This window comes from Trachinotus anak, unplaced genomic scaffold, assembly GCF_046630095.1.
Source record: "Trachinotus anak isolate AG129_WGS33_773 ecotype Australia unplaced genomic scaffold, CSIRO_AGI_Tana_v1 ptg000012l, whole genome shotgun sequence".
NCBI lineage: Eukaryota > Metazoa > Chordata > Actinopteri > Carangiformes > Carangidae > Trachinotus > Trachinotus anak.
The window spans coordinates 18392330-18418838 of record NW_027273863.1 but is presented as its reverse complement, the minus strand read 5'-3'; the positions used below and the strand labels follow the sequence as shown (position 1 = coordinate 18418838).

The 26509-nt window shown below is 40.1% G+C and overlaps 1 protein-coding gene across 2 annotated transcripts; it reads right to left on the bottom strand.

The window, feature by feature from the left end:
- Positions 1 to 1178: 1178 nt before the first annotated feature.
- Positions 1179 to 25710, bottom strand: cacnb2b (calcium channel, voltage-dependent, beta 2b). 2 transcript variants are annotated; one of them, XM_071492883.1, is made up of 14 exons: positions 24387 to 25710; positions 12691 to 12756; positions 11304 to 11426; positions 10952 to 11091; positions 9866 to 9927; positions 9746 to 9771; positions 8361 to 8441; positions 8143 to 8201; positions 7928 to 8037; positions 6113 to 6264; positions 5819 to 5914; positions 4912 to 5085; positions 4620 to 4647; positions 3618 to 3757 (listed from the first exon to the last, which is right to left on the bottom strand). In XM_071492883.1, the coding sequence occupies exons 1-13, from the start codon at positions 24402 to 24404 to the stop codon at positions 4636 to 4638; spliced, it is 1119 nt and encodes a 372-aa protein (XP_071348984.1). In that variant the 5' UTR covers positions 24405 to 25710; the 3' UTR covers positions 3618 to 3757; positions 4620 to 4635. The 2 variants fall into 2 exon arrangements, with proteins under 2 accessions (XP_071348983.1, XP_071348984.1); XM_071492882.1 differs by lacking the exon at positions 4620 to 4647 and having other exon boundaries at positions 1179 to 3757; positions 24387 to 25708.
- Positions 25711 to 26509: the final 799 nt, after the last annotated feature.

Sequence of the window (26509 nt, the reverse complement as noted above, 5' to 3'; positions counted from 1 at the left end):
ACGCTGTTTCATACATTTACAGAAGCTAGAGTCTTTTGAGACAGAAAATCCATCCACTTGTCTGATCACGGCAATAGTCGGGGGTCAAGGACATATTAGCAGTAGTGATGGAGGTAGAAGGTAGTGGGTGAATTTAACATAGGCTCTCTTGAATGTAGCTTTTTTTTTTTTTTTTGGACAGTTTAACAACAACATTGCTTCTGTGGACTTTGGTGTTCTTATGTACAGATATCATACCTGTTTTTCAAAAAAAAAAAAAAAAAAATCAAATTTTTGTAATTTTTAAAATGTAAAAATTAAGTTTCACCTTATTATGCATCCGCACCAGTGACAGCCACGGCATTATGTTTTGACCATATTATATGAAATATCTGACCATATTTCTTGCAACTTGGCTTGATGGCAGAGGCATTCAACCGTGAGGCAGTAATATTACCATGAAAGAATCTGGATCCGGCCTGGAGCCGGCCCAGTTCTGGCCCAGATTCATAAAACTGATCCGCCGATATTGGCCCGTTGTTCCAAAAGACACCGGCCCGGGTCCGGCATGCAGATCCGGCCCAGAGCCATCATAACATCTTGGTCAAATAATTTTTTCAGAAGGTGATCTGAACATTAGGCTACAGCAAGCAGGTTATTAGCTTAGCTTGGCACAAAGAAAGGAAACAGGGAAACAGCTTGTCAGGTTCTGTTCAAAATGTAAACCTGTGACACAGCTAAACTGACGCTCACTAATCAACATCTTTTTGTTTGATCTGTACAAAAACTGAAGTGTAAAAATAAGAAGTTGCAGTTTCACAAAGGGTTATGTACGTGACTATCTCATCGCTGGGGACAGTGCCTGTCTTGTGGTCACTATTCAATATCAATTCAACTACTCTACCTGTTAGGATAATGCTTTGGGTATTTATGTTTAGACTCCTCCCAGAGTAAAGCTTTATAAGCTTTGATGTTAAACCAACATTCAGTAGAAGAATAAGCATATAAAATATTCCCCCGTTAGTTTTTTAAATTGTAGAAAATGTCTCTACAATAACCATTTGCTTCTCTCCTACAAAACTACATAACTTTATAATGATTTCATTTTGAAAGAACGTTCATGCCAAGGACAAAATCAGTGGTCTGAAAAGTAATATGCAAGGCAGGTATCTTCAAATGAAATGTCACCTAAAATGTCACTTGTTTTACATTTTAATGATTTTCAACAATAGAATGCATACCCGTCAAAATTAACTTCTGAATGCTGTACAAAACAAAAATAACCAAAAAATAATAATACTGAAAGGAACTCGCAATCATACACAGTAGGTCAAGTTCTACCAGACAGTGCAACAGGCTCTCTGGTTCTCCTTACATTTACTAACAAGGCAATTATGAAGTATGTACAAATGCATAGAGATTGTATTCAAGCAATATATTTTTTATCACAAGAAGATGCATAGAGTATCCAGCATATAGTACAGGTCAGTGTCACCAAAAGGTTATTCATGCTTCCAGACAGAACAAATGCAATAAATATGCTTGAACACCATTTTAAAAAGTAGGAAGCAAAGTATGACTTCCCTTTAGAATCAAGTAGAAAAATAGTTTGACTTTCAGTACCAATGTTTAAAATAAACCGTTGGCTTCTGAAGATATGTATCTGATTTTAAATACATGGGGGCAGAGTAAGATGTGAGACTGAAACGCACAAATCAGTTGATCCCCACAGTTATTTGACCATTTCATTAGACAAAAGATCCCAATGTGTAACTTTGTAGAGACGGAAGTCAAAAAACGCCAAGCCAAGAACAGATGTTGATTCAATGATTTTCTGTTATCCTGTTAGCTCGAGAATATGAGTTAATTACCTGATAACCTGTTTTGGGTTGCAACTCTTGATTATTTTCATATTCATATCTGCCAACTACTTTCTTGATTAATCATTTCATTATTTAGTGCATAAAATGTCAACAATAGTGAAAAAATACTCATCATAGTTTCTCAGAGGCCAAGGTGATGTCTTCAGACTGCTTGTTTTATACGACCAATAGTCCAAAACAAAGATACACAATTCATAATGATATACACTGAGAAAATGCAACAAATGCTCACAGTTGAGAAGCTGAAACCAGATAACCAGTGCAGAAAAATTCTAACAAAACAACTATTAAAATATCTACTGATTATTTTTATTAACTAGTGATATCTCAGAAATTGACCTTTTGTTTCTCTCAACAATTGTCCTGTTATTCAACCAAAACTACATTTTTATCATGAGATAACAAGAAAATTAACTTGTGATCTCAGTTAGTAAAATAAAACTATTGCAGTGATGGAGGTTCTCAGCTACCACACATTTGCATAACCAATACAAAATTACAAACTTTAGAATAAAGCTCTAACAATGAGTCAATTAATCAACCAAGAGAAAATGAATCATTAATGATTCTGATAACTGAATAATCATTTTAGTTATTTTTAAAGCAAGAATACCCAACATTTGCTGGTTCCAGGTTCTCCAGTGTGTGGGTGTAATGTTTGTCTTCGTCTTACGTGACAGTAAACTGAATATCTTTGGGTTTTGGACTCTTGGAAACAACATATTTGATGTCACACTGGGTGGGAAATTTCAGTTTTTCACAGCTTTCTGACATTTTATTTATAAAACGATCAATCAGGAAAACATGACAGATTAACTGACAATGAAAATAACTGCTAAATGCAGCCCGACTTTAGAACAGCATGAGCGAACAGATGCAGATTAATCTTGACCAATGTGCAAAGATACACCCCAAGCAATATGAATTAGATGAAAAATAATTCAGAAAAAAAAAAGGTATCCTACAAGTACTAAAGCTGCTGTTAGTAAAGAATAAGAAAGAGTGTGTGCAGGTGGCAGAGGGTAAAAACAGTATGAGGAGAAATGTTTCCACAAAGATGACACACTCTGCCCTGTCTATTAGTGCATTTTAACTTGAGCAGCATAAAACCATGCACCAACCCACAGCAAAAACAACAGTCATGAGTGGATATAGGAATCTCTGTGCCATTGTCTTGCATCTCTGTCTCTATCTCTGCCTCGATCCCTATCTCGGTCTCTGTCCCTGTCCCTGTGTCTGTCCCTGTCACAGTCTCTGTCTCTGTCTCTCTCTCTGTCTCTCTCTCTCTCTCTGTCTCTGCCGTGGTGGTGGTGGTGGTAGTTGTGATGATTGTGTACAGGATAGTGGTCCGTGTGTTGCGCCCGTGGTGGAATATGCTGGTGATGCCTGTGCTGCCGATTGCGTTCATTGTGCTCCTGCTCATAGTCTTCTTCGACATGTGGTTGGCTGTTTCCACGGTGATGCTGACGGTGGTGGTGGTGATGATGGTGGTTGCTGTTATGATGGTGATGGTTATGGCCCCGGTGGTTATAGCGCACCTCCTCCTCGTCCTCCTCCACCAGATCCTCCACCTCCTCCTCCCTCTCCTCAGGCAGATGCCTGCGGGGAAGCCTCTGGCTATAATCCCTACTCGTCTGTACTTCCATGCCACTGGGTGTTTGGCTGTGCTGGGCGTGGCTGTGGTGCTCCATCCGGCGGTGGTGGTGGTGATGGTGATGGTGGTGGGTGTGCTGGGGTCTCTTTGGTTCAGTCCTCAGGAGCTGCTCTTCCTCCTCTCTTTGGCCCTCCTCAGCCCTCTGCTCCTGAGCCTGGGCTGAAGGGGGGTCCTGGTCTAGGTGGTTCTCATGGGAACCCTTCCTCTTGGGGGCTGCTGACTTTTTGTTTTTCTGCTCATCCTGGGACCAAAAAAAAAATGCAACATAACGTCACCTGACTAGTCACACCATGTATTTGCGATACCTACATTATGTCTTCAAATTTAAAGCAATTACACTTTTGTATGTTCAAGTACATTCACATAAAGACAAATACACACACACGCACGCATGCACACACACACAGAAATACACACACTCACAGCTGCTGTTATGGAGGCAGCTGGCCCCCATGTGTCTGTATTGGCAGTCACACCAGAGACAATTTGAATTTTCTTGGATGATAATACTCAGTTTTATCATGGGACCTTTGAACTGTCAGTGCAACTTCTCACACAGAGACAGACACACAAGCTGCCTCAGGCTTCTCTGCAACTACTATTTATTTAGACTATTTTCACTAAATGTACTAAGACAGCTACTTAACCAAAAAGTTACAATATATTAACATCATTTACTTATGCTGATTAGCAGACAAAAAAACTTATGACAAGTTAATGTTATAGCAACAGGGGGAGGAACACTTTAATGTAAGACAGCTCACACTGTTATTTTTTGTTTATGGGTATTTACTGAATATTCAGTCAGGCCCTGTGATAAATTCTTTGGGGATCAGTTTGGCAATCAACTGTTTGGTCTGACATTTCCTTCTAGTCTTGATCAGTCTGGTTAACACCTACACAATTTGAAGAGTGGTGAATAATACCCATATTTACGCCTCTTGGAATTTTGTAAACAGAAAATCAGTTCTTTCAGATGATAGATACATATCCTGTTTCGCTTATTTCTAAAGAAGGTGCTACTGTAACTGATCTCCATCACTGTACTTTCACTGGACTGGTGAAAATGCAGCTACAGTAGAATTTGAAGGCATCTCACTCACCAGAGGTAGACCTATCTCATTTCAGCAACTTTCCAGTGGAGTAGGATGAGAAGAAATGAAGTGAAATGGAAATGTTAGATGAAAAAATGGAAACAGATACAGATGCATTTCTGTCATTAAACATTTCTCTTCCCACTGAAATCATAATTACAATGCATTCAGCACAAATGAGATGAGTGGGATGAAATGAGATGACGGTATGAAATCTCTGAAAATGATATTATATTCTATTACTTTATTGTGTACATAGTTTTTTTCCCTAATATTCAGCAGGTATCTGTGTCTGATGTACCGATATTCCTGAAGGATTGGTGGGCAGTGTATTCCCGGCCAGATGGGCCACCAGTGCATTGGTAGGCTCCATTTCTGGTGGATGAGTGGCTCTCCAGTAGGACTCCAGGTAATCAGCGATGTGCTCACAGGCGTCTGTTAGCTGGTTTTCATCTAAGATGACATCAAACATTTCCTACAGGAAAACAAAAAAAGGGACAAGAATAAGTAAAAGACCAAAAGAAGGAAAACAAGACAGAACTAACTGTAACTTGGAGTATTTTATTTTTTAATATAATGAGTGACAGCACGGGTAGTGTGGCAGAAGTGTGGGTGGGCTTTAAAAATTATTCTTTTCTGGTAATTGAGCAAGTCTGTGATTCTGTCTTGTAATGAGATTCAGATAAGGAGATGTCAGGAAATACGATCATCCGAAAAACAAGGGCATCAGAGAGAAATGTGCTGAATTTGACTGTGTATTCAATTTATAAGATGTAAAATTTACTCATTTACAAAACTCATTTACTGTGAGTTTTGTTTCCCTACATGAAAATCTAAATGCCCCCCACCTTTAGTAGTATTTTTTGTGGGCTTAACAGTTGTAAAACTCAAGTAGACTGTGTATAAAAATACTGAAATCCTCAAGCTGCTACGTCCTCCAAATTCCCAGAAAAACACAACCTTATAGTCGTCATTATAGTTGTCAACAGCAGCTATGGTTCTGCATAAAAGTCAAGGGACCACCAGTTTATGGTCTGTTATAACCAGTTTCACAACTTCAACTACAGAAAGAAAGCTCAATGCATACCTCTAGACAACAACTGACATTACATAACATAATATGACACAATATCATCCCATACACTCATTCAACATTCAGTAACTGCGACTGCATCAATCTCCCGCAGTGGCCACTGGATGGCACTCACCGGAGGACATTGGGCGAGCTTGTCTGCTGCCACCAGCTGCACATTAAGGTGTTTGGTCTGAGACTTCCCTCTTGTCTTGATCAGTCTGGTTAACACCTACACCACATGGGAGAAGAGAGGGAGGAGGTCGAAGAAGCAGAGAAAGGAAGATGGTTACAGTGTTACAGCTTTACGATACACATGCAATCCAAAATACTGAGAGAGCTGAGGAGCAGTCCGTCCAAAAGAAGGTGCGGCTCACTTTTAGGAAAACACACTTTATCTAACATTGAGTCGCTCTCTGGTGAAGCTTACCTTTGGTGAGGAGATCTTGACATAGACCAGGATTGGAGCCAGGGAGGTCTTGGACACCTGGAGAGGGTGGTTGACTGTGTCTGCATCTAGAACCACCAGCTGCAGGCTGCGGGCGAGCTCAAAGATACGCTCCACCTCCCCCTGGATCTGGGCTGCAAAAGCAGACAGCAAAAGCAATGATGTTAACACCTAAGGTCCTTGTAAAGCCATCAGTTGTGCACTGTTCATTTCCGTGTTCAGAAGTAGAACAAGAAGCCATATCTCAGGTAACTTATGAGGATGTATTTAGATTATTGACCTGTAGCCTTTAACAGTAATTTTATATAACGATCATTAACCGATCATTCATTTGGAACACCCACATTGTGCCATTGCATTTAATTTTGAGTGATATTATAAATATTGTATGTAATGTATACTTTTTAAACATTTTTCTGCATTAGCAAGAAGCTGAAATGATGGTGTTTTTCTCTATTCAAATCAAATATGCAGAAAAAGCATTACATCTAAAATATTCTATTTTGAAATTATGTTGAGAAAATTCATTTTTGACCGTGGAAACAGTAGCTGACAATAATTTCTAGCACAAGGTCCATTTACTTGTTTCTCAGGAACATTCAGACATATCACCCAATACTCTGCAGCAGAAGCTGGAACTTGTGGTGAGATTGTTTTGTCAGTGAAGTTACAAGTTGGTTTTGTAACGTAAAGGACATTTGGGATTTCATCCATGTTTATAATAATGAATTGAACAAAACAAGAACAAAAAAGTTTGTCATATTCATGTTTCTGATGAACGATTTCTGAAACAAACAAGCAAAAAAGTACATAAACCTGTCGGCAACTTACTCAGATTAGACTGCCTACTTCATGAGACCACCTGATAAGGTGTTGTATTTGTATGTTCCTGTGTAACTAATCCATCAAGACACCTAGGATGAATTACACTCAAGGGAGGAGTAATTCAAAGTTTGGCCACTAGAGGGACAGCAAGAAAGCGGGGCACGGAGGAGGCTGTGGATTTTTCAGTCCTTTGAGAAATGTTCACACTCACAAATAACAGCAAATTACACATGACGTATTTATCAACCAACTAAAACAGATCATCTTGATCCGAGTTCAGTCTACTTTCCATGAGTTGTAAAGTCAGTACCTGTGTATATTTACACATGAATCAGTGTCTTATCAGTGGCTGCTGGTGCTGATATGAGGTAATGAAAGGAAGAAAGGAAGGAAGGTGGAGTATTCAAACACACATGGACTACCAGTGCTTTCAGTCATACATACCGGCAGCATCTGGGATGAGAGAGCAATGAGAAAGACAAGAGTAGAGAAAACCAAGTAAATCTTATCCCCTTTCTGTTCTACACCTATTCTTTCTTCCTCTAACCAAGGGGGGCATTTAGACTAGCCTACTGTACAGTGTCACTGGGACAAAGACATTCTAAGCTACAAGAAAGTCTTGTCAACATTAACTGCACAGTGTTTCAGTAAGATAAGGAAAAAGTGCAGGTCTGACACATTAATTCCACACCTGGGTCAGATGGTATCACTTGCTTGTTTTAACCTAATTAGAGTTCCAAGTGGGTGAGGTTTGCCACAGGGGACAATACAATGAATGCCAGAGGGCTACCACAATTACAAGAAGTTATTTTAAAAATCAATTTAGTGTTATTTGCTGTGATACGATCTAAATTGTCCTGATGAGGCAAACCCCAACCATCTGGGTGTACAAACAGATAAAAGAGGTGCCAGAGATGATTCACAACGACCAGTAACATATAATATAATATATAATATGATAAAGCCGTTTACCTAAATTGGAGCGGGTGTTGGACCGGTCCATTAAGGCCTTTTTGCCAGGGTTGTTGAGGATGGAGCGTTTAGCCAGAGAGATGTCTGCTGTGACCCGTGTGATAGTAATTCTGGAGAGGAACCAAAGCAATAAGCATTATTACACAGTAGTGATTTTCATTATGTTTTATTTGCACATAAAAGGTGGGACACGGAAGAATTAAATCAGAACTTACCTGCCTTCAAATCGATGTTTTAAAAAGTCAAATAGTGCTTTTTGCATCATATCTGTTACCTGGAATTACACAGAAAACATGGATTTTAAATAAAACTTGTTCAATACAAAATTCTAATTATATAATCTTAATATAATTATAATACTAACAATACAAATTTATTTGAAAAACTACATCTTCTCAGAGTTACAGCGTCTGTGTGTGCGAGGCAGACTCACCTCTAAGCCCTTCAGTGATGGTCCCATTAGAACCACAGGACGCATTGTAGGCACTACATCATACATAGCCACCTGCTCCCCCTACAGATACACAAAAAAACCCAGCATTTATTTAGTGTATTAGATAAAGTAACAACTGCCAGCAACAATCACTAAAAGAGCACTAAGACTTTATTTGACAGCCTCAGTCAATACTCTCCACACACATTTTTTATTTGGATTCTTTGGATCAATCATCTTTCCACATTTGGTGTCCCTGGCTGTGTTATTGTATTAAATGAACATGAGTTATTTCTTGAAATTTGAAAATGTTAGAGAAATTAATTAAACCAGTCATATGTTTCTAGTTCACCCAAACTCTTAACTGAATGTGATCAATGTCTAAAACATAGCACACAAGGATCAGCTGCAGCAGATGGATCATGGATCTTATCTTCCATACACAACCTCTGTGTTTGATGCAGGATGATCAACACAACTTCAACTGTGTTTCACACAGGCCTTTAGTCACGGATCCCAGTCTTTGTTCATTCACACCATATACAGGTGCAGAACTATGGCTGTATCCACATCACTCTTGAACCAAACAATGGAGCAGAAATGAGTAGTTGATTAATCAATTAACAGAGAATTAATTGGTTATTACTGTTATTTTGATCACTGATTAATCATGTCAGTTAAACATTAGTTGTTTGTCATATTTGATGGTAAACGCTGCACATTTTCCTCCATTTGAATTCATCATCGTGTGCAGTGGGGAATTATAATGTGCATTTTTCACAATTTTATCAAGTTTTATTGACAAAATGATTAATTGATTAATAAAGAGCAAAATAAGCAGATTTCTTTAGGTGATGAAAATAATTGTTATTTGCAGGCCTCATAAGTTAAAAGCATAGATGCGGAATGAAGTTCAGTAACATATGCTTTAGATAAATTCATCATGGTGCAGGAAAGGTGGTTTAACTTTACAGATGTTTTCACTTGTGAGATATGTCACATTATACTGACACATCCACATTAACTGAAAAGCAAACGTGAAACTGACGTTTAAGGCAATATAGATAAGTTTGAACACCCACTGCTCTGTGAAAGCTTAATTAGTTCAGCATAAAACTGCTCTACTTTTCCTTCACTTCTTTACATAGACTCCACTCAAAGCTTTTTGTTGGAGCCTTCAACAACACATCATGGTCTTCCTCAGTGGACAGGGGCCACAAACTGCCCCAGTATGTGACCACCTGTTATCACATGCCTAAAGCTCCACGCTCTACATGCATCTGTTTAAAGACTGATATGGAAAACACTTATGATGAGGACTTTATATTGAGAGACAATGGGACGGAAGACAATGTCAACACAGCAATAAACTTTCAGCCACTTACCGGTTTCTTTTTCACTTGCTGATTGGCTGTTCATAGGAAAGGATAAGAAAGAGATGTTAACTCACGAGTTGTTAAAACTAACATCAAAGAATCTTTTTACACAATTTAGCACACACTGGCCTTGTGATGGAGGAGTGTATTTCTTTGAGTTCATATCTTGAGCTGCTTGATTTGCAGCTTTGCTGAAATGAGAGAAAAGTCCAGAATTAGCTCACGTTTCATCTTTCTCAGTCATAAACAGAGCCCTCTTTACAGTCTAATTTCCAACACTTGAAAATAGAGCACTTTCTGTCTATTCAGTAAAAGATTTTGTGCTTTCAGTATATCTGTATATCTACTTATGAGACAAAGACATATAAAGCTTAGAGAGTAAATCCCTTCAAGTGATTCCACACATACAGTTGCCACCAAAGCCGAACTTCCAAGGTCCCCTAGATGTGTTTCTGTCAGCCTAACTAGGTCAAGTCAAAATCTGGCAGTGTGTTGTGGATCTTCTTGCCTACTGGGCTGATTAGAGTAAAAACAAACCACTGACTGACCAAAGGATTCCCACTTTTAGATTTTCTGTCTCTAACAAGTTCCGCATCTGTCAAAGCTGATTTTACAGCAAGTTGAAATGTATGGAAAGCAAAGGCTAGAAAGCCAAAGGAATTTATTAAAATACAACAAAAACATGTAAAATCACTGGTATGGTCCCATCATCTTTCAAATCCTTTATTAAAACTGACCTGGGTCCCTTTCTGAATAAGGGGCCAAATATGATTGTTTAAAAAGATCTTTGTCAGTTAAATTAATGCAGAATTTAAATGACCCCAGTTTTTAATAGTTTCTTTCACTTGTTATATTTTTTACATCTTATATCTTTATGTTGTTTCTTTTTAAAAAAAATATTTTTGAAATATCTTTTTATATTTTGCTTCTATCCACAGAAGAATTCCTGCGCTGGGCCTTTTCACACTGATTTCACCTTTGTAGTCAAAATGTAGTTTGACTAATTTCCAGAAATTTTCACAGAGCATCTTCTGAATGCAAAAAGTATTATATAATCCTCTGCACGTCACTTTGTAATGATCTTTTGTTTGTATACCTACTGTGCCAATTATGATTAGCATGACAGGATAAGGCAGCACAGTTCCCTAGGTTCGTGCGCTGGTATAAAACCCTCCTGTTCTGAATCCAGTGGAAAGAGCAGCACGATGTACATACTTGGCTAAGGCCTTGGCAGCTTTCCTCGCTTGGACTTCTCTTCTGATGAGAATGGTTTCCAGATTGACTGGACTGGGGATGAAGCCCACCACACCATCCTCCTTCACCGGCCTCCCAATCCACCAGTCGTTGTTAAACTTCTGGAAATTTAAAACAAACATACAAAAAAAAAAAAAACATCAGTCTAAATTTAAGGCTTGATTCCCAGACATGGTTCACATTCTTCACTCTGACAATGTTAATAACTGAATCCAGCACCTGTGTAACTGCGTTTTACAGCTTTGTTATCTGCTGTACTGCGTATCCACCTGCACTTTAATACAAATGTTGTTTGTGTTTGTTTGTTTGAAACCTCTTTGACATGTAGGAAGTCTCTGGCCTCAAAGGTGACAGCCTGGCCCGGCACGGGGACGTTGTCGTCGTCTGCTGGAGTGTACGAGAAGTTGCAACGCACAGCGAATGCCACCGGCTTGTACTGGGAACATAGGACAGGTGTTCAGAACAAAATGTTGTTACTAATGGACGCCACAGTCACTTATTGTTTTTAAATGTATTGAATCTTTTGCAACACACACAGGAACATGTAATCAGAGGCAAAAGCACGGGTATAAATAATAAAACTGATGAGCTTCATTTGGCTGCTTCAGTTTCACGATCCTGGTGTCGCACATGCTGACTCAGTCACAGTCATGACTTACTGGGACACTTGAATCGAACTAAGCCATTGTTAATGTCTGCCCGTCTGTTGTTAGCAACACCTGTGCTTTTCCTGCTATGACAAGTCACAATGTCTGCTGTGAAAAAAAAAGCCAGCTGCATCTTCCTGTTTGCTGCACAGTAGCTTCTGCACGCTTCCTTCTGATTGAATGCCTGTTGGTGCTGTAATCCTATCAGAGTCAAATGTCAGCGGCACGCCGATCAAGCCGCTAATTACTCCACTTTGGAAAGATGAGGCTGTGGGAGAGGCTGTGGGGTCAGCAGGGGACGGGCCGAGTGTGTTTGCCGCCTTAATTACAAAGCACCAGTGGGAGCACATTAAATCTGTGGGGGAGGATTTAATTCAATATTCATTGGGACGTGTATCAGCTGCAGGTGCTGCTTAAAAGGCAAAGAGAGGTGAAGAGTTTGATATGAGTGGTGAAATTTTGATGTCTTTGTGTGTAACGCTCTTCGTGGTCATTATATCTAGAGAAAAACACAAGTGGACACCCCCCCCCCCACCCCACTATAAGAAGCTATACTCAATAGTGGCCTTAACTTATACTATTTAATTTTTTTCTTGGGCCACGATATTTTGTGACTATGGTGCAACTTTGAATTTCACTTGATGATTAATAGGAATATATCTGTGAATAAGTGGAATATGTACTTTTTTTTGACCTGGTGTACTTCATACTCTTTGTGTTCTACTAAAAGCCTAAAAGCAAAACAAATAAAGCAAAAAACAATCTAGTTAAGTATTTAAGACAAGTGGCACATCACTGCACTCATTAAAAATAATCAATATCCTTCACTATTATCCTTGTCCAGACATAAAGGGTTGACAAGGATGAAGCCCACAATGACTCATTTTAATAGCAAAATATTGCTCCGCTAATCCAATGTCCTGGTGTCTGTGTTTCCTGTCTGTGATGTAATCATGTCCTTGAGAGCAGCCTCTCTGAAAAATTAGTCTGTGGTGGGTCGGGTCAGGTCAGGTCGGGTCGGGTTGAGGCCATGATGCAACAGTGAGAAAGTACCTTGGCCTTCTCCAGCTGCACCTGGGCGTTTCTTTCCTCAACGACATCCGAATCCTGACGCTCTCCCTGCAGAAGAGAGACAGAGTAATGACAGGTTAATCAACTACGCTGGTTATGCACTGCAGTGTGTTATAGACTGATTCAGCAGTGTGGTCTATTTGTACTACTTTGATAATCAATTCATTGTTAAATTAATAATTAAAGTAATTTTTTCAAGCTCAAATGCTGAAGGTTTGATGGTTCCAGTTTCCAAAAGGTGAAGATTTCCTGCTTTTCTTTGTGATCCATAATAATAAACTGAATATTTTAAAATATGTTTACATTTTAAACAAGAAATTTGAAGACATCACCTTGGGTACTGGTAATTGTGATGGGCAAAATATAATCATTAGTTGCAGCCCTATACGATCGACTGTGTTAAACAAGGGTTGGGACCACTACATTGTTCAGTTAACCAGCCAAGCCTTGTTAAGAGGGCAGTGATAATAATTTACAAAATAAACATAAGAAAATATGAGAATGAGAATTTACATAAACAATTACACGATTTTGGAATCGTAAATAGAATTGCCTAAAATAGATATGATATAAAAGATCAAATTGTTGCAACAACCCAAGGTGGTGCCTGAAGACAACCTAAGTACAGTCTGAACTCAAAAAAAAAATAAATAGCCTAAATAAAGAAGACAACTCAAAAACTCCAAAATAATGAGACTAATGCATTTAGATTCTGATTTAGCTCCAGACAACCCAGGCCAGAGAAGAAAACATTTTCCTTATCAATTATTTAACTGAGTTCTCCGGCAATTTAATATTGCACTTCACGGCATAAAGTATGGAGACTTGAAAGATACAGATAAAAATAGATAAGAAACTGACTGAAAAATGAAAGCAGCAGTGAGTAGGCTGCCTTGGCTTTAAGTCCACACTATGAATTACCCCAAACACTGGATTCTACACTTTCCAAAAATAAAGCTTGTTAGTCTTCCAAGTTAAATCCTCCCCGTCTGGTAAACATCCACATCTTTCAAACTCCAGGCCCCCAGTTTCTTTGAAAAGCATGAAGCCCATGCCAAGATAATTCATGTGAGTCACATGAGTACATTTCTCAGACTAGACTGAGTTCATCCAGAGCCACAGACAACATTATACAGGTGTTATACAGGCTGTGTGTTGTCACTACAAGAGAAAAATTGGTGCTGTGCCCTTTTAGATTCACAGTAAGAATCAGTTATTTGCAATTATCAATGTAATTGCTAAAGTTTCCAGATAAAAGCTGATAAAAGCCCTTAGATCTAACCAATATTTTTGGTGACTATATTTACACGAATATGGTAGTTATGACTTGATGGATTTGAAAATTAATTTAATCCAAGACTGGCTTGATCAATAATGTTGTGCCAGTGCTTTAACACTTAAGACACTTAACACGTTAAGCTTATGAGCTAATAACATCTCCTAGACATGCCGTCTCATTTTCTGTTCCCTTTCCCAGAACCCCCTGCCTTCAACTGTCAAGAGGTGTTGCAGCAGATCCCTCCTGGGATGCTCAGGTTCATGTGCCATGTGTCCCAGAGATTAGATTGTCCCCTCAAAGACATGGTAATTAATGCCCTCTGTGTCATAGCCAGGGGGTGGCACAGCCCCCCCCCCATTCAATCTGGCACTCAAGATACACACTTGCATCCCAAAGTCACAAATCAGCTCTCTCTCTGTTGTAGACAGTCTGCTCAGTCTGACGCATTTTAACAACACAGTGATCCTGAGTCCTTGGTGTGTCAAAGTCAGCATTCTCAAATCTGATCTCTAATTGTTTACACACACGGTGAAATGTTTTATTCTGTGCATACTGATGACTTGGAACTTTATTACTAGCTTCAGTATTTAATGTTATAACTCACATGTTTACTCATAAATTATATTCATATAAACCTAATTTGTATTAGAAAATATGTTTTGTAGGAGGCATAATGCTGAAATGATGATACTGAGCGTCTCTGCAAGTGTCAGTGTATTTCATTCATTTTCCCTACGGTATCTGTTTCTAGAATAAAAGGCGTGATCAGTGTTTTTATGGTTATGTTTAGACAAGTCACAGATGCAACGACTTTTACAATATTTAAGCAAAATCACTACTGGATGGATGGATGGATGGATGGATGGATGTGTTTGAAGGAGCTTCTTTTATGTTCATTAAAGAAGCTCATGAGGCTGCACTGAGTGAATATGATTGTCAGTCCAGACGGTGTTCACTGTTCAAACCTCATGCTCAAACAGCAGTTAACAATTTCCCTTTGGCTCTCCTTCACCCCGTCGCCTACTCCTATTCTCACCGTTACTCCAAATGAATGCACACTGCGCTACCTGACACGAGTGAGACGCTATGACTTTTACAATGATGGATAGTGCAGCATGTCATTACTACAGGCCAGTAGTTAGGAAGGAACTATCTTCAACTCCAACAGACTCAGGTTTAATAGCTTGTATTGAGAAATTAAGTGAGAGGACTGATGGAGAGGTGGAAGAAGGGAGGAAGCAGTGGGTGAGAGAGAAGTGAGAGAAAAAGAGAATGTACAAAGAAAGCGAAGTGTGTGAAGGGTGTTGAATGAAAGAGAAAAAGGTGAAACAAGAAACAAGCCTAACTGTGCGTTCAGACAGAATGTGACACAAAGTTTAGAAGCAGTAAAACAAAGTCAATGGGAAGACGTGAAGTGAATTTGCCCAGGGCCACGCAGATTGACACAAAGGCACATTTGTGCAAGTTGAAAACGTTTCAGTTTGAATGAAAAAATCTTGTGTTTTTCTGGTGTTCTGATTTTCTCGTGAGTTCTGAGTTTAGTCTGGGCCTGAGGTAAACACAAACAAACACGCACACACACACACACAAGGTACATCCTTTGTTAGCTGGCTCACAGCTAAACTCTGCCCAATGGCTACATTGGCTGTATGGTGCAAATTATGATGGAGTGTACAAGTGGTTAAATCTGTGCAAATGACATGAGGCAAAAATTTGCTTCTTTTCTGTCTGAACAAACCTGAAGAGTCATGCTAGTGGCTCTGTGAGGCTGTACTTTGGCACAACAGTGTTTACCAGCCGTGACAGCAGGGCTGGTATGGTTTTCACCTTGTGACTCTGTGTGTGTGTGTGTGTGTATGGATACACCTACTGAAGCGCAAACTACAACAGAGGCAGTTTTGAGTACTTTGGTAGATGTTTGTATGTCTGTCTGCATGTGGACAGATTTTGTCATGGCGATAGCACAACAAGCGTGCAAGATACAGTCATGAAACTTTACAGGTGTTCAGCTGAGATCAAAATAAAGGCAGAGTTCAAAAGATGGGTGTGATCCAACCCATGAGTAATGAGTGCTCAAATAATAATGTAGCAAAAAAATACTGAAAACTCATGGGTTTGAGGTAATGTCAGCTTTGGACTGATGGAAATGTAATGAGCTTTGCAGGATGGACACACAATTCTAAATACTTAAGGCTCAGTTACAAATTGAAAAACCACATTAACCTTGGACGCAATTAAGGGCTCAAATAATGTGACAAAAGAAGGATGAGGACATGATGTATTAGCAAGGTGTGACAGTTTTGGTAATTAGTGAATACAGAAAATCATCTGGATGCAGTGGAGACAGTGTCAAGACAGAGAATTCAACATGGTGAGGAGGGAACCAGAGAGGAAGAGGAAGGAGCGCTCCCTGGGGCAGAATTATGCCCAGGCATGGGTTTTTGTTTACCCATGACTGTTGTAGACATCTGTTCGCACAGCACCCGCCTCTTCTGCTAGCCAATGTCACCCAGCCAATAGTACAAAACGCCCCCGCTGAATTATTAAACAATGCTGAGCTCACTTCTGCAGGTGACTTAGAGACGTCTACTGTCTGGGAGAAGGGAAGCAAAATTTAGGGAATTACTGAAATTGGATTTTTAATAAAAGAAAAATCCAAACCTTAGCTTAGTTTATTGTGTGGAAATGTCAACATCATTCACATTTCTTAACTTATCTCATTAGTGTGGACTGTTTTGATGGGCATCTGAAGGCTGTTTTCCATTTTAAATCCAGATCAACAAGGTTATTTTCTCAGAGTTTAGAGCTGAAAAGATAAGTCAGTTAATTAATTAGTCACTTGACATGAAATTAACCTGTAAATATTTTGTTTAATATTTACAGGTTAATTTAAGTAGGTTTGTTTAATTGTTAATTGTTTGAGTCAATTGGCAAACATTATTATCTGGTTCCAGCTTCTGAAATATGAAGACTTGATGCTGTTCTTTGGGATATCTGAAAGAAATATTTAGAGTTTGGGGCTAATGGTTGGAAAACACAAACACTTTGAATACATCACCTTGCAATGCAGTATGGGTATTTTCCACTATTGTCATTTTATTGTGATTTTATGGACAAGATGCTAAATCAATAGAATACTTGACAGATTAATTGATAGAGACAATAATCATTAATTGCAGACTTCAGATTTCAAAGAGCACCTTTTGTGACATTAAAAAAACAAAAGTTTTAATAAATCACCGGACACTTGAAACTGTAGATGAAACTACCTTTTTAGTGACCAATAATATCCAGAATTGCTGACCTATATGGTATTTCCTCTCTCTTATATCCACATCACCTTTATAAATGTCTTTGGCTCCTCTAAGAAGACTTTTCTATTTCTTTTTCTTTTTTTTTTAAACTCTCCACAATGTTCCTTCATCATCCCTCCATCTCCATCTCTTCATCCTTCTCTCCCTTTGCCAATCTTCCTGTCCCTCCCTATTGGAGAGCCATCCCAGTCCATTAGTGTGATTATGTGGCTCAGGGGGTGGGCAAAGGAAGGTGGAGGACAAGGATGATGTGAACAAGTGAAGCTGTGTTCTCTCGTGTGCTACCTGAAGGTGACTCCTTTCCCACTGAAAAGCGTTTACACAGCTCTTTAGGCACACGCCAGAGGAGTACATTAGGAAAGGAGCATCTGATTGGGGAGATGGACTCCGTCCCTAAACTGGAATAATCAGAGCCATCGAGTCACCAGGAGCCAGCTGGCTGGCCTGGAGCACTGCGATTCCCCAGAGGACAAACTGAACTCTAAAGGACCAGTGTGTAGGATTTAGGGGGACCTATTAGCTGCAATGGATTACAATATTCATAATTATTCTTTCATCAGTGTATAATCACCTTAAATTAAGAATCATTGTGTTTCATTAGCTTGAAAAATGAGCACGTCATATCTACGTAAGGAGTGGGTCCTCTTCCATGCAGCCCGCCATGTTGTTTCTCCATGTTTCAACAGTACTGCTAGATGCCACTAAATCCTACTCACTGGTCCTTTAAAGAAACTCACAGCAGTTTATCCAAATTTCTCATATTTACCTCTTTATTGTTTGATTTGTTTTAGTACACAAGAAAAGTCCCAATTTGTAAGAACATATTTAGACCAAAATGCAGATAAACAGCTATGTAGATTTTATGGGAATCATTATTATAATGACTGACTGTGCAAAAAACCTTGAAACCTGACTTTCCCACATAAGCTTCAGACCACAGAAAATTGGCTAAGACAATCTAAGACACAACCCGTCACAGAAAATACTGATGCCAAGGACAAGAGAAGCAGAGAACCATGTTCAAATAATTTCAGTGACCTTGATGTAAAACACTTAAGGAATCCTCACATAATACTCACACTTCCTAAATACTCCCTCAGTTCAGTCTAAGTAAACATGGCCCCCACCGATCCACTGTAAGAGAGGGAAGCAGCTGTGTGCTGTGTTTTATTGGAGCTGTGAAATTTAACCCAGTGTACATTTGCCAGACCCACCAGTTAGTCCTCCTTATCCCTGAAGTCTGCAAAACTGAAACATACTGTTAAAAAATATTCAAAACAAAGCATAAATTTCACCTTTAAGCAGCAATGTTGTTAGTCAAGTAAGGAATGGACTCATTGCTGCTCTCTTAGTCAATGGAGGGGAGAAAAAAACATCTAACGTCTCACTGTAGTTACAGTGGGTGTTTTAGCCCTACCAATGTGTTGGACAATAAACACACAGCAAAGATTTATGCTTTATCTGTTTTCAAGCAGCATGCTTCTGTTTTACATATAAGAAAACAGACTTCAAGGATGAGAACTAGCTAACTTGGGTGGAAATGGTAGGAAGTGTCTGTGAAGGAATCTCTGAGAGAAAAACCATCCATCCACCCATCCATCCACCCATCCATCCACCCACCCATCCATCCATCCATCCACCCACCCATCCATCCATCCATCCATCCATCCATCCATCCATCCATCCATCCATCCACCCACCCATCCATCCATCCACCCACCCATCCATCCATCCATCCATCCATCCATCCATCCATCCACCCACCCATCCATCCATCCATCCATCTGTCCTTTCCAGGCAAATTACCCTGAGCTTAGCACAAGTGAAAATTATCCACTGCAGCAGCTGGTATACTGTACACTTGTGTCACTAAAGATACCATTCCTGCTGCACAACCCCTCACCGAATGGGGAGCCGTTTCCATGGCAACCATTGAGAGAAATATGCCACCTAAGCATAAATGACTCCCACTGATGAAAATACTTTAATTTATATGCTATGATCCTCAGAGAAATACACATTAGAGAAAAAAAAAAAAAAACATCCTCCACATCTCCAGCTCTAAGTCTCTAACTCCATGTGTTTAGTGAAATCTGCTACGTCCTCACAGACTGATTAAATACACAGTAATCGAGCAGTACATCTAAATCAGTGGGAGATCCACTGAAGGGCTATTGAATTGACAGTTAGACCTCCACAGAGAACGTGAGTATAATTAGGTCAGCTTGGCAGCGTTCAACATCATTGCTACTGTACTTCTCGCACTGTCAAACATCTAACGTCAAACTGTCATTCAAGTCTGTTACATGCTACTCACAAAAATGAATTAACACACACACAAAGTCATGTGTTTACTCATTCATAAGTGGCCTGCTACAAACACCTGCATGCATGCATGAATGCCATAATAAGTACTTTAAGAGGGAAAAAAGGAACAGGAAGTAAGATGGTCTAATAGTACAGTAGCAGCAGATGCTTGCTTACCCTGCATGGTACGTGCATCTTTCTCACAAAGCTCAGACTGATCCAGCATCAGTAAGCATCAGAGCAGAGTCCACATGGAAGCGGCAGTGTTGAAGTGAACTATGTGATCACATGGCTCCACAGTGTCTGGGAGAACGGGGTTCAGACCACAGGGGGTGGATGTGTGTGTGTGTGTGTGCAAGTCTGCTTGCTTTAGTGGGTTGTGTTATTTGGTTGTTAGGAGCCTGATCTGTGATGCCTTCAGCCTTGTGGCAGTTGAGGATCTTGAAACCAAAGGCGAAGGGACAACTATGTGGGGAACAGTATGGACTCACTGGGGTCAAGAAGATTTTGAGATACTGAAGTGATTTTCATCAAATAATTTGAATAATTTTATGGTTAACTTTGGTGAATTTGAACTAGTGAGGGGGGAGGCCAAGCTCATCTGAACATGTGTAAAAATGTACATTTAGGTTCATATAAATGTTGACACGTGCAAGAATAAAACACTGACAAAGGTATGATCACATTTTCAAAACTTAAATCTGAAGCCAGAGCGTAAATCACTCCAGCGGAACTATCAATCCTAATAAACCTGTTTCAAGCTCAGCTGTTGGTGAAAATCACAAAAAAAAAGACTGACTACCAAGTCAGGGCTGATTGATACTTATTTCATTCAGCAAATTATTATTGATATGTCATGTTTCAAACACTGTCACACAACCATGATAGTAGGTTAGTAATGGGTTGGTGCTCACATGAGGACTTAAACATTCAGTTTCAACCAGTCTGTATATAAAGATGTACATGGACATAAGGTGTCAGGCAGAATACACCAGAGTACAGATAACACACCAGCCTGCTTCCAACTGTCAGTGTCCCGTGTTTTCTATATACATACACACACACACAAATATATATATATTTATATATATATATATAAAAATCAATAATATTTTTCACAAGTCACAAGTGACTGCTGCTTGACCTGAATCCAAGTGTGACAATCAGTTGCAAAATATCTTTCTACTGTAGCAGTTCAATGTAGATCTGCTGGTTTTGATTGATAAAGTATTACATCAGACCCCGTTGGTGAGTCTGCCCTGTTGAAAAGAGGTCATCGTTTTTATCTTTTATCAAAGAGTGTTCATGGAAAAAAGATCAAAACTGTAATATATAATATATAATATTCACACGTAATACGTCAAAATATTCTTGCCGATCTGCAGATACATTATTGGGCAGAAGACTAATAAGTCTAATTAAAACCTTGCTGTTAAGCTTCATAGATAAAGTCGTGCATCAGCAAGGACAAAAACACTGCCTGCTTCCCAAACACCCTTTACTACCGTTCATTGTTGTCTGTAGAGCAGGTCACTGATCTAATTGTGACTAATTTCCTGTCGGCCCTCCAATGAGCTGCTGGCACTGAGCCCAGGTGTTCTTCATTCTTCATTTTCACCTATAAATATTTTCTTGTGCTGGATCCGTCTGTACCTGAGGAACAGTGAAATTTTATCCAATGACTCCAATCCACTCTCCCCATATTCAGCTGCTGCTCATTTGCTTATGTTATTCTGTGGATCACTTCTTTGCTACTTTATCTCTTGGTCATTATCAGCCCGTTCATTTGCATGCAGTGTGTGTTCCAATCCAGTTTTCTCTGAGCCCTGTCTAATCAGTTGCTTTGCATCATCTGTCTGAAGGAGGCTGGCTCCATGCCCCCTGCCTGATGCTACCATAGAGCAGATATGGCCACGCTGGCACCACCACCTTTACTTTGGCATGAGCCTCCATCTCTGGAGTTAAAGGCTGCATCACGGCCCTTTAGATCTCCAATTACAGATCAAAAGAGACAGCAAATCTCTACTGCTCTAGATGTAATTTATGCCTATAGGATATGTTAATATGGGTTTGAGCTTCATTACTGATGTTTCCAGTTTGTGGTTGTGAATTAAAGGAAGAGTTTAAAAGCGGAATCTACTTCAATGAATTGACTGTTAGCTAAGCTCCGCCTTCACTTAGTTACTGTTGCTACACATCAAGATTTGTAATGTTCGTGTAATATTCACATTTGTATTGTGGTTTTGGTCGTAAGCTTGTTAGCCATAAATGCTAACATTTGCAGCTTCCATTAGTTTAGATTTTTGCTTTTGTATTTTTGGTTTTGGGGAAAATAAAGAACTCTTATACGAAGTACACAACTAGAGCAGCATCATCAATACGTTTTTAAATAATTTCCCTGAATGTAAAAGTAATGAGGCAAGAGTAAAGTGACATCTACCATTTCCATACAAGTTTGTAGCTAATCACCTCTCATTCGTGGCGTTTAACTACTCCTGTAGAGGAAATCTGCACATTTAAAGGAACGTGAAGAAGAAAAAGAGATTTGTCTCAAAGATGAGCAGAACCAAAGACAAAATTGGAAAAAATCATTACAGGGGAAAAGCAATGTGTATCTGGGCTCTCTCTCCCCCTCTCACTGGGTCATGATTGTCTCTGAGTAAGGAGATTAAGATAGCATGCGTCAATCCAGGATTTAGAGAGAGAGAGACAAATGCAAACCCCTCAGAGACAGCCACCACTGCTGCTTGGACTGCATGTGCTCAGGCTCCCAGACAGTCATCATATAGAGATACAATAGCTGCATTAATATCATATACACAGCTTAATTCCCAGCTGGCTTGGCTCCTGTTTAAGATATGTTTCATCTACAGCACATAAAGGGCAAGTCTCTCCGCTCTCGGGCACTGCACAGCGCTGTGATGCAACATGATTAGAGTCGGTGTAAGGAGGGGTATGTGCGCGTGTGTGCTGGGGGAATTATTAAAAAGCATTTTGCCAACCATTCCTGTTATGATCGTTTCTCACATTTTGCACTGAGGCGCTTATTAAACCACCGCTATCACTGCAACTAGCATCTCTGTGAGTCTTCTGCAATATGGAAAATGTTGAGCAGATACTTGTCAGGTTAAACACAAACGCCTTACTGCTCCACTTCCTGCCCGGAAGAGGAGCAGGTACCTGGATATAATGCCCCAGTAACAACAACTAAGAGGCTTTTCCTATTCTGAGTAACAAGTAGTGGGCCAGCACTAACTGGCAGACTGAAACTGAAGACAGTAGGCCGTCCACAGGTCTGATGGCTAATGTTTTAGCACGCTGGTTATTTACATGTCCTGCAAATTCAAAACAACATTAGCATTCATTCGGAGGCTTGTTTCTGGCCACCTGGCGGATGCAGCCCCAATACTCACTCTCTTTTAGCTGCTTTGGGTCTCCATCGACTCCTGAGAGAAACATCTGGCACTTTAGCTGCTAAAAGCTATTCTATGTTCACCAGCTAGTCACTAATTTCTGTCCACCTTTAGCGCACAGTGGGTTTTTCAGTTTGAAAACCGATGCTTGCTCCAGCCAAAACGAGAGCGGTGAGAGTTGACTAAAATAGGAAAGCTGCAGGCTTGAAAAAAATGAGCTGAAAGACACTAATGTGAACATTTTGCTTAGACCCTTATAGTTTGTACAGCTTATAGTTTCCCAAGTTGAGTCTCCAATTCCTCTGACACAGCCATATTTCTTGCTTGGTTTAAGTGACACTTAAAAATTATGAATGCATTGTTTTGTGTGCAAATACAAAATGATAACAAGTAACATCATCAAAAATGTAATTCATTTTGGTTCACCTTCATCCACATTAAGAAAGGACACAAGCTTACTTCCGGCTACCATCTTTATTTGGATTAAGATATAAGAATTGCAGCCAAGGAAAGCTAAAATTAAAAAAAAAAAAAAAATCTTTTTTGTTGTGCAGAAGACAGAAGATTATTTTTTCATCCAGATGGTTACTATGGTCTTTAAGGATTCTGGAAGTATCCCAGGAACAGCAGAGAGCTGTTAAACAAGCCTCTGGGTTTTTACAAAGACTGACAGGTGGATGCTTAGCTCGGTGAGTTGAATGTAATGGTAATACAAGAGAAGCATAAAAGACTGGTTTTCCTCACTAAAATCCTCTCCCCCTCCCTGCAGGTAGCATTACTATTGATTTTCCAAATGAAAGAAAAATACTTCTTTCAGAAAATAACAAGACTGGTAGGTTAATAAAATATTACAATATCATGAGTGCTCTATTCACATAATCAGCATGTATTTCAAGGAAATCATACAGCAAGCGTAAAGAAACTTAACTACACTTTCTGCTGCTACAATGCAAAATTTCCATCACACAAGGGGTGAAAATAAGCTCCAAACTGCACAGTTTCATCTCCTGAATACATCATCAGCCCAAGTTCACAGCAAGTCCGAGAGTCAGAAGCGAAAGAAACAGGCAAGAAAAGAGATTTAATCCATCTGATCTTTACAGGCCATTGGTTATGCAACTGTCTCTGAAGCCTGTGGTTCTCAGTGGGACACATGGCAGAATGCAAGCATGTGGATATGCATCTCTATCTGCCCTGCGCATTGTGACTGTTTCAGTGAGTGCAATGATGTGGAAGGGCCTCACACAAGGATTAACGCCCAGTGCAACAGATGGTGCATTCTCCTGCCCTTCCTGTTCAGCGCACACGCACGCGCACGCGCACTCGCACACCACACGAAAAACACATTAATCTTTGTAATTTTACCTTTTTCTTGGGCGGCATGGTGACTGAAGTTGTCCACTGGTGTTACTCCACGGTTGTAACGACCTGTTCAAATCAATCGTTCACCTGGCTCCAGTAAATGGGACACAGACGAGTGTGCCATGGGACTGGGTTTGCCTCTAAAGCAGGTGGATGTGTCCGAGGATGTCGTTCAATTTAACCAAAAAAAAAAAAAAAACAAAAAACCAACACCGTCCTTACCGCTTCGTGCGTAAAGGTGAGATATCTCCGCACAGGACACCGCCGGAGACACGGGTGAGTTGCGTGAGGGGTCTCACTTAAGTCTGCATTGTGAGTTGAGAGTTGTTACCCTCTCCCGAGTCCTCGGGGTATTAAAGGCTTATTTCTCGGCGCGGCATCTGTTGCGCTGCACACCGCTCACTCTGACCTCAAGCCGCAAAGAAGGTGTCCGACCCGTCCGCGCTGCCCACGACTGGCAAATAACACAACATTGAGGAACGTCTCATTAATGTTGTTGACCAGAGTTGGTCGCCTCCGTCCTCTGTGCGTGTGATGCCTGATTAGTGTGTGCGGGGTTTTGGCTGCACAAATGGGAGCGTTATAATGGCCTGGCTCCAAAATAGAAAGATGAAATTAAAAAGGTAGCAGTGCGTAATTCCTCTGTGTGCCCGATTTACTACAGCTACAAACTACAACTACAGATCAGCCCCAGGGTTCATCATCCAGAGAGCTCCATCATGATATTCTCTCACCCCATTGGTTCAGTGTCATTATGTCACTACTTCAAACTTCTGCACTTGCCAAGTATCAGCCACACACAGAGGCTCACCACGGATTTTTCTTCTCATGTCCTCACATTACACCGGACTGTGCGGCTCTGCTGACACTGGGGGCCAGGGCCAGGGCCAGGAAGTGCTGTAATTAAGTTCAGCTTTGAGGTTAAGATCTTTATATATTTGAGAGTAGAATATTACATTTCTACTCCACTGCATTTAGTTAACAGCTAATCTATTATAGTTACCTGAAGATTAGGTTGAAGATTAGGTTTGTAGGTAAACGTGTCATCTTGGATAATAGGCTATGGTGTATTTCTGTCCATTTTAGCCTGCGAGTTTGATTGAAAGCGCCTGCACCAGCTACAAAATTAGAAACTCAGAGTGAAAAAAAAGTCCAGACAACATTACTTACTTCTCTGATGCAATGACAGCACCAAGATCATGTCTGCTGGAACATATTTGCCTGATGCTGTAAGTTTTAGACCAAGTATCTAATCTGCTTCTTGGCAAAAACAAAACAAAACAAATTCATTAATATTAAAGGGATTCATTTCCACCAGAATTACCTATAAAACAAAGTTTAGACGAAGATGTGAGGAGATAGTCCTGGCAGAAAATATTATTGAGAAGTGGAATTGATGAGATTTATTTTGTTCTTATATTTTCCAAAAAATTAGTGAAGAATGTGTTTTTTGTAACTTGGGTGAAGTGACTCAAATGCAGTGCTGCATTACACTCTGAATGGGGGGGTATTCTGAACAATGAGGACTTTTACTTGTGATACATTCTTTTGCTTTAGGAAAGCTTTACGTGCAGGACCTTTACCCTCATGTGTTTCTACATCGTGGTATTCCTAAAGATGAAGAATGTGAACACTCCCTCCACTGCTGTCTAAAGGTAAGCAACACTGCCAGGTCCATTTGTCAGTGTGGCCTGTAACCCGGACAGCGGACATCAGCAGATGGGCGACACGGTGAAGTACCAGAATCAGCAGGGAGAGCTTTGGGAGCTGAGGGACACAGATGAGAGTGTTACATAAGTGAGAATGAAAAAAAAAAAAATGCAGCGCTGTAGTCAGCTGGGCCGCGCTGTGACAGTGTGGAGCAGGAAGCTGTGACACTGACCTCTGGGTCAGACACACATCTGGATCTACACTACACACAGGCGACAGCAACACACAGGCGCACACACACACACACACACACACACACACACACACCTGTCCTTGTCAATATCTCTACTGCTTTGGGAGGAGAAGACACAATTCTTCTCACAAAGTCTCAGCATTTAGTCCATGACCTGGGATTGAACCAGACTCAGGGCTTTACGAAATCTGCTCCATGACACCTCAAATCTCCTCCAGCAAGA

Bases quoted from the DNA above. Each gene is read 5' to 3' on its own strand.
- cacnb2b (XM_071492882.1), bottom strand. The intron at 8,038-8,142 runs GTAAGTTCTGAT...GTTCCTCTCCAG, and splicing joins AAACATCGATTTGAAGGCAG to AATTACTATCACACGGGTCA. The intron at 6,265-7,927 runs GTAAACGGCTTT...CTGCTTTTGCAG, and splicing joins CAACACCCGCTCCAATTTAG to CCCAGATCCAGGGGGAGGTG.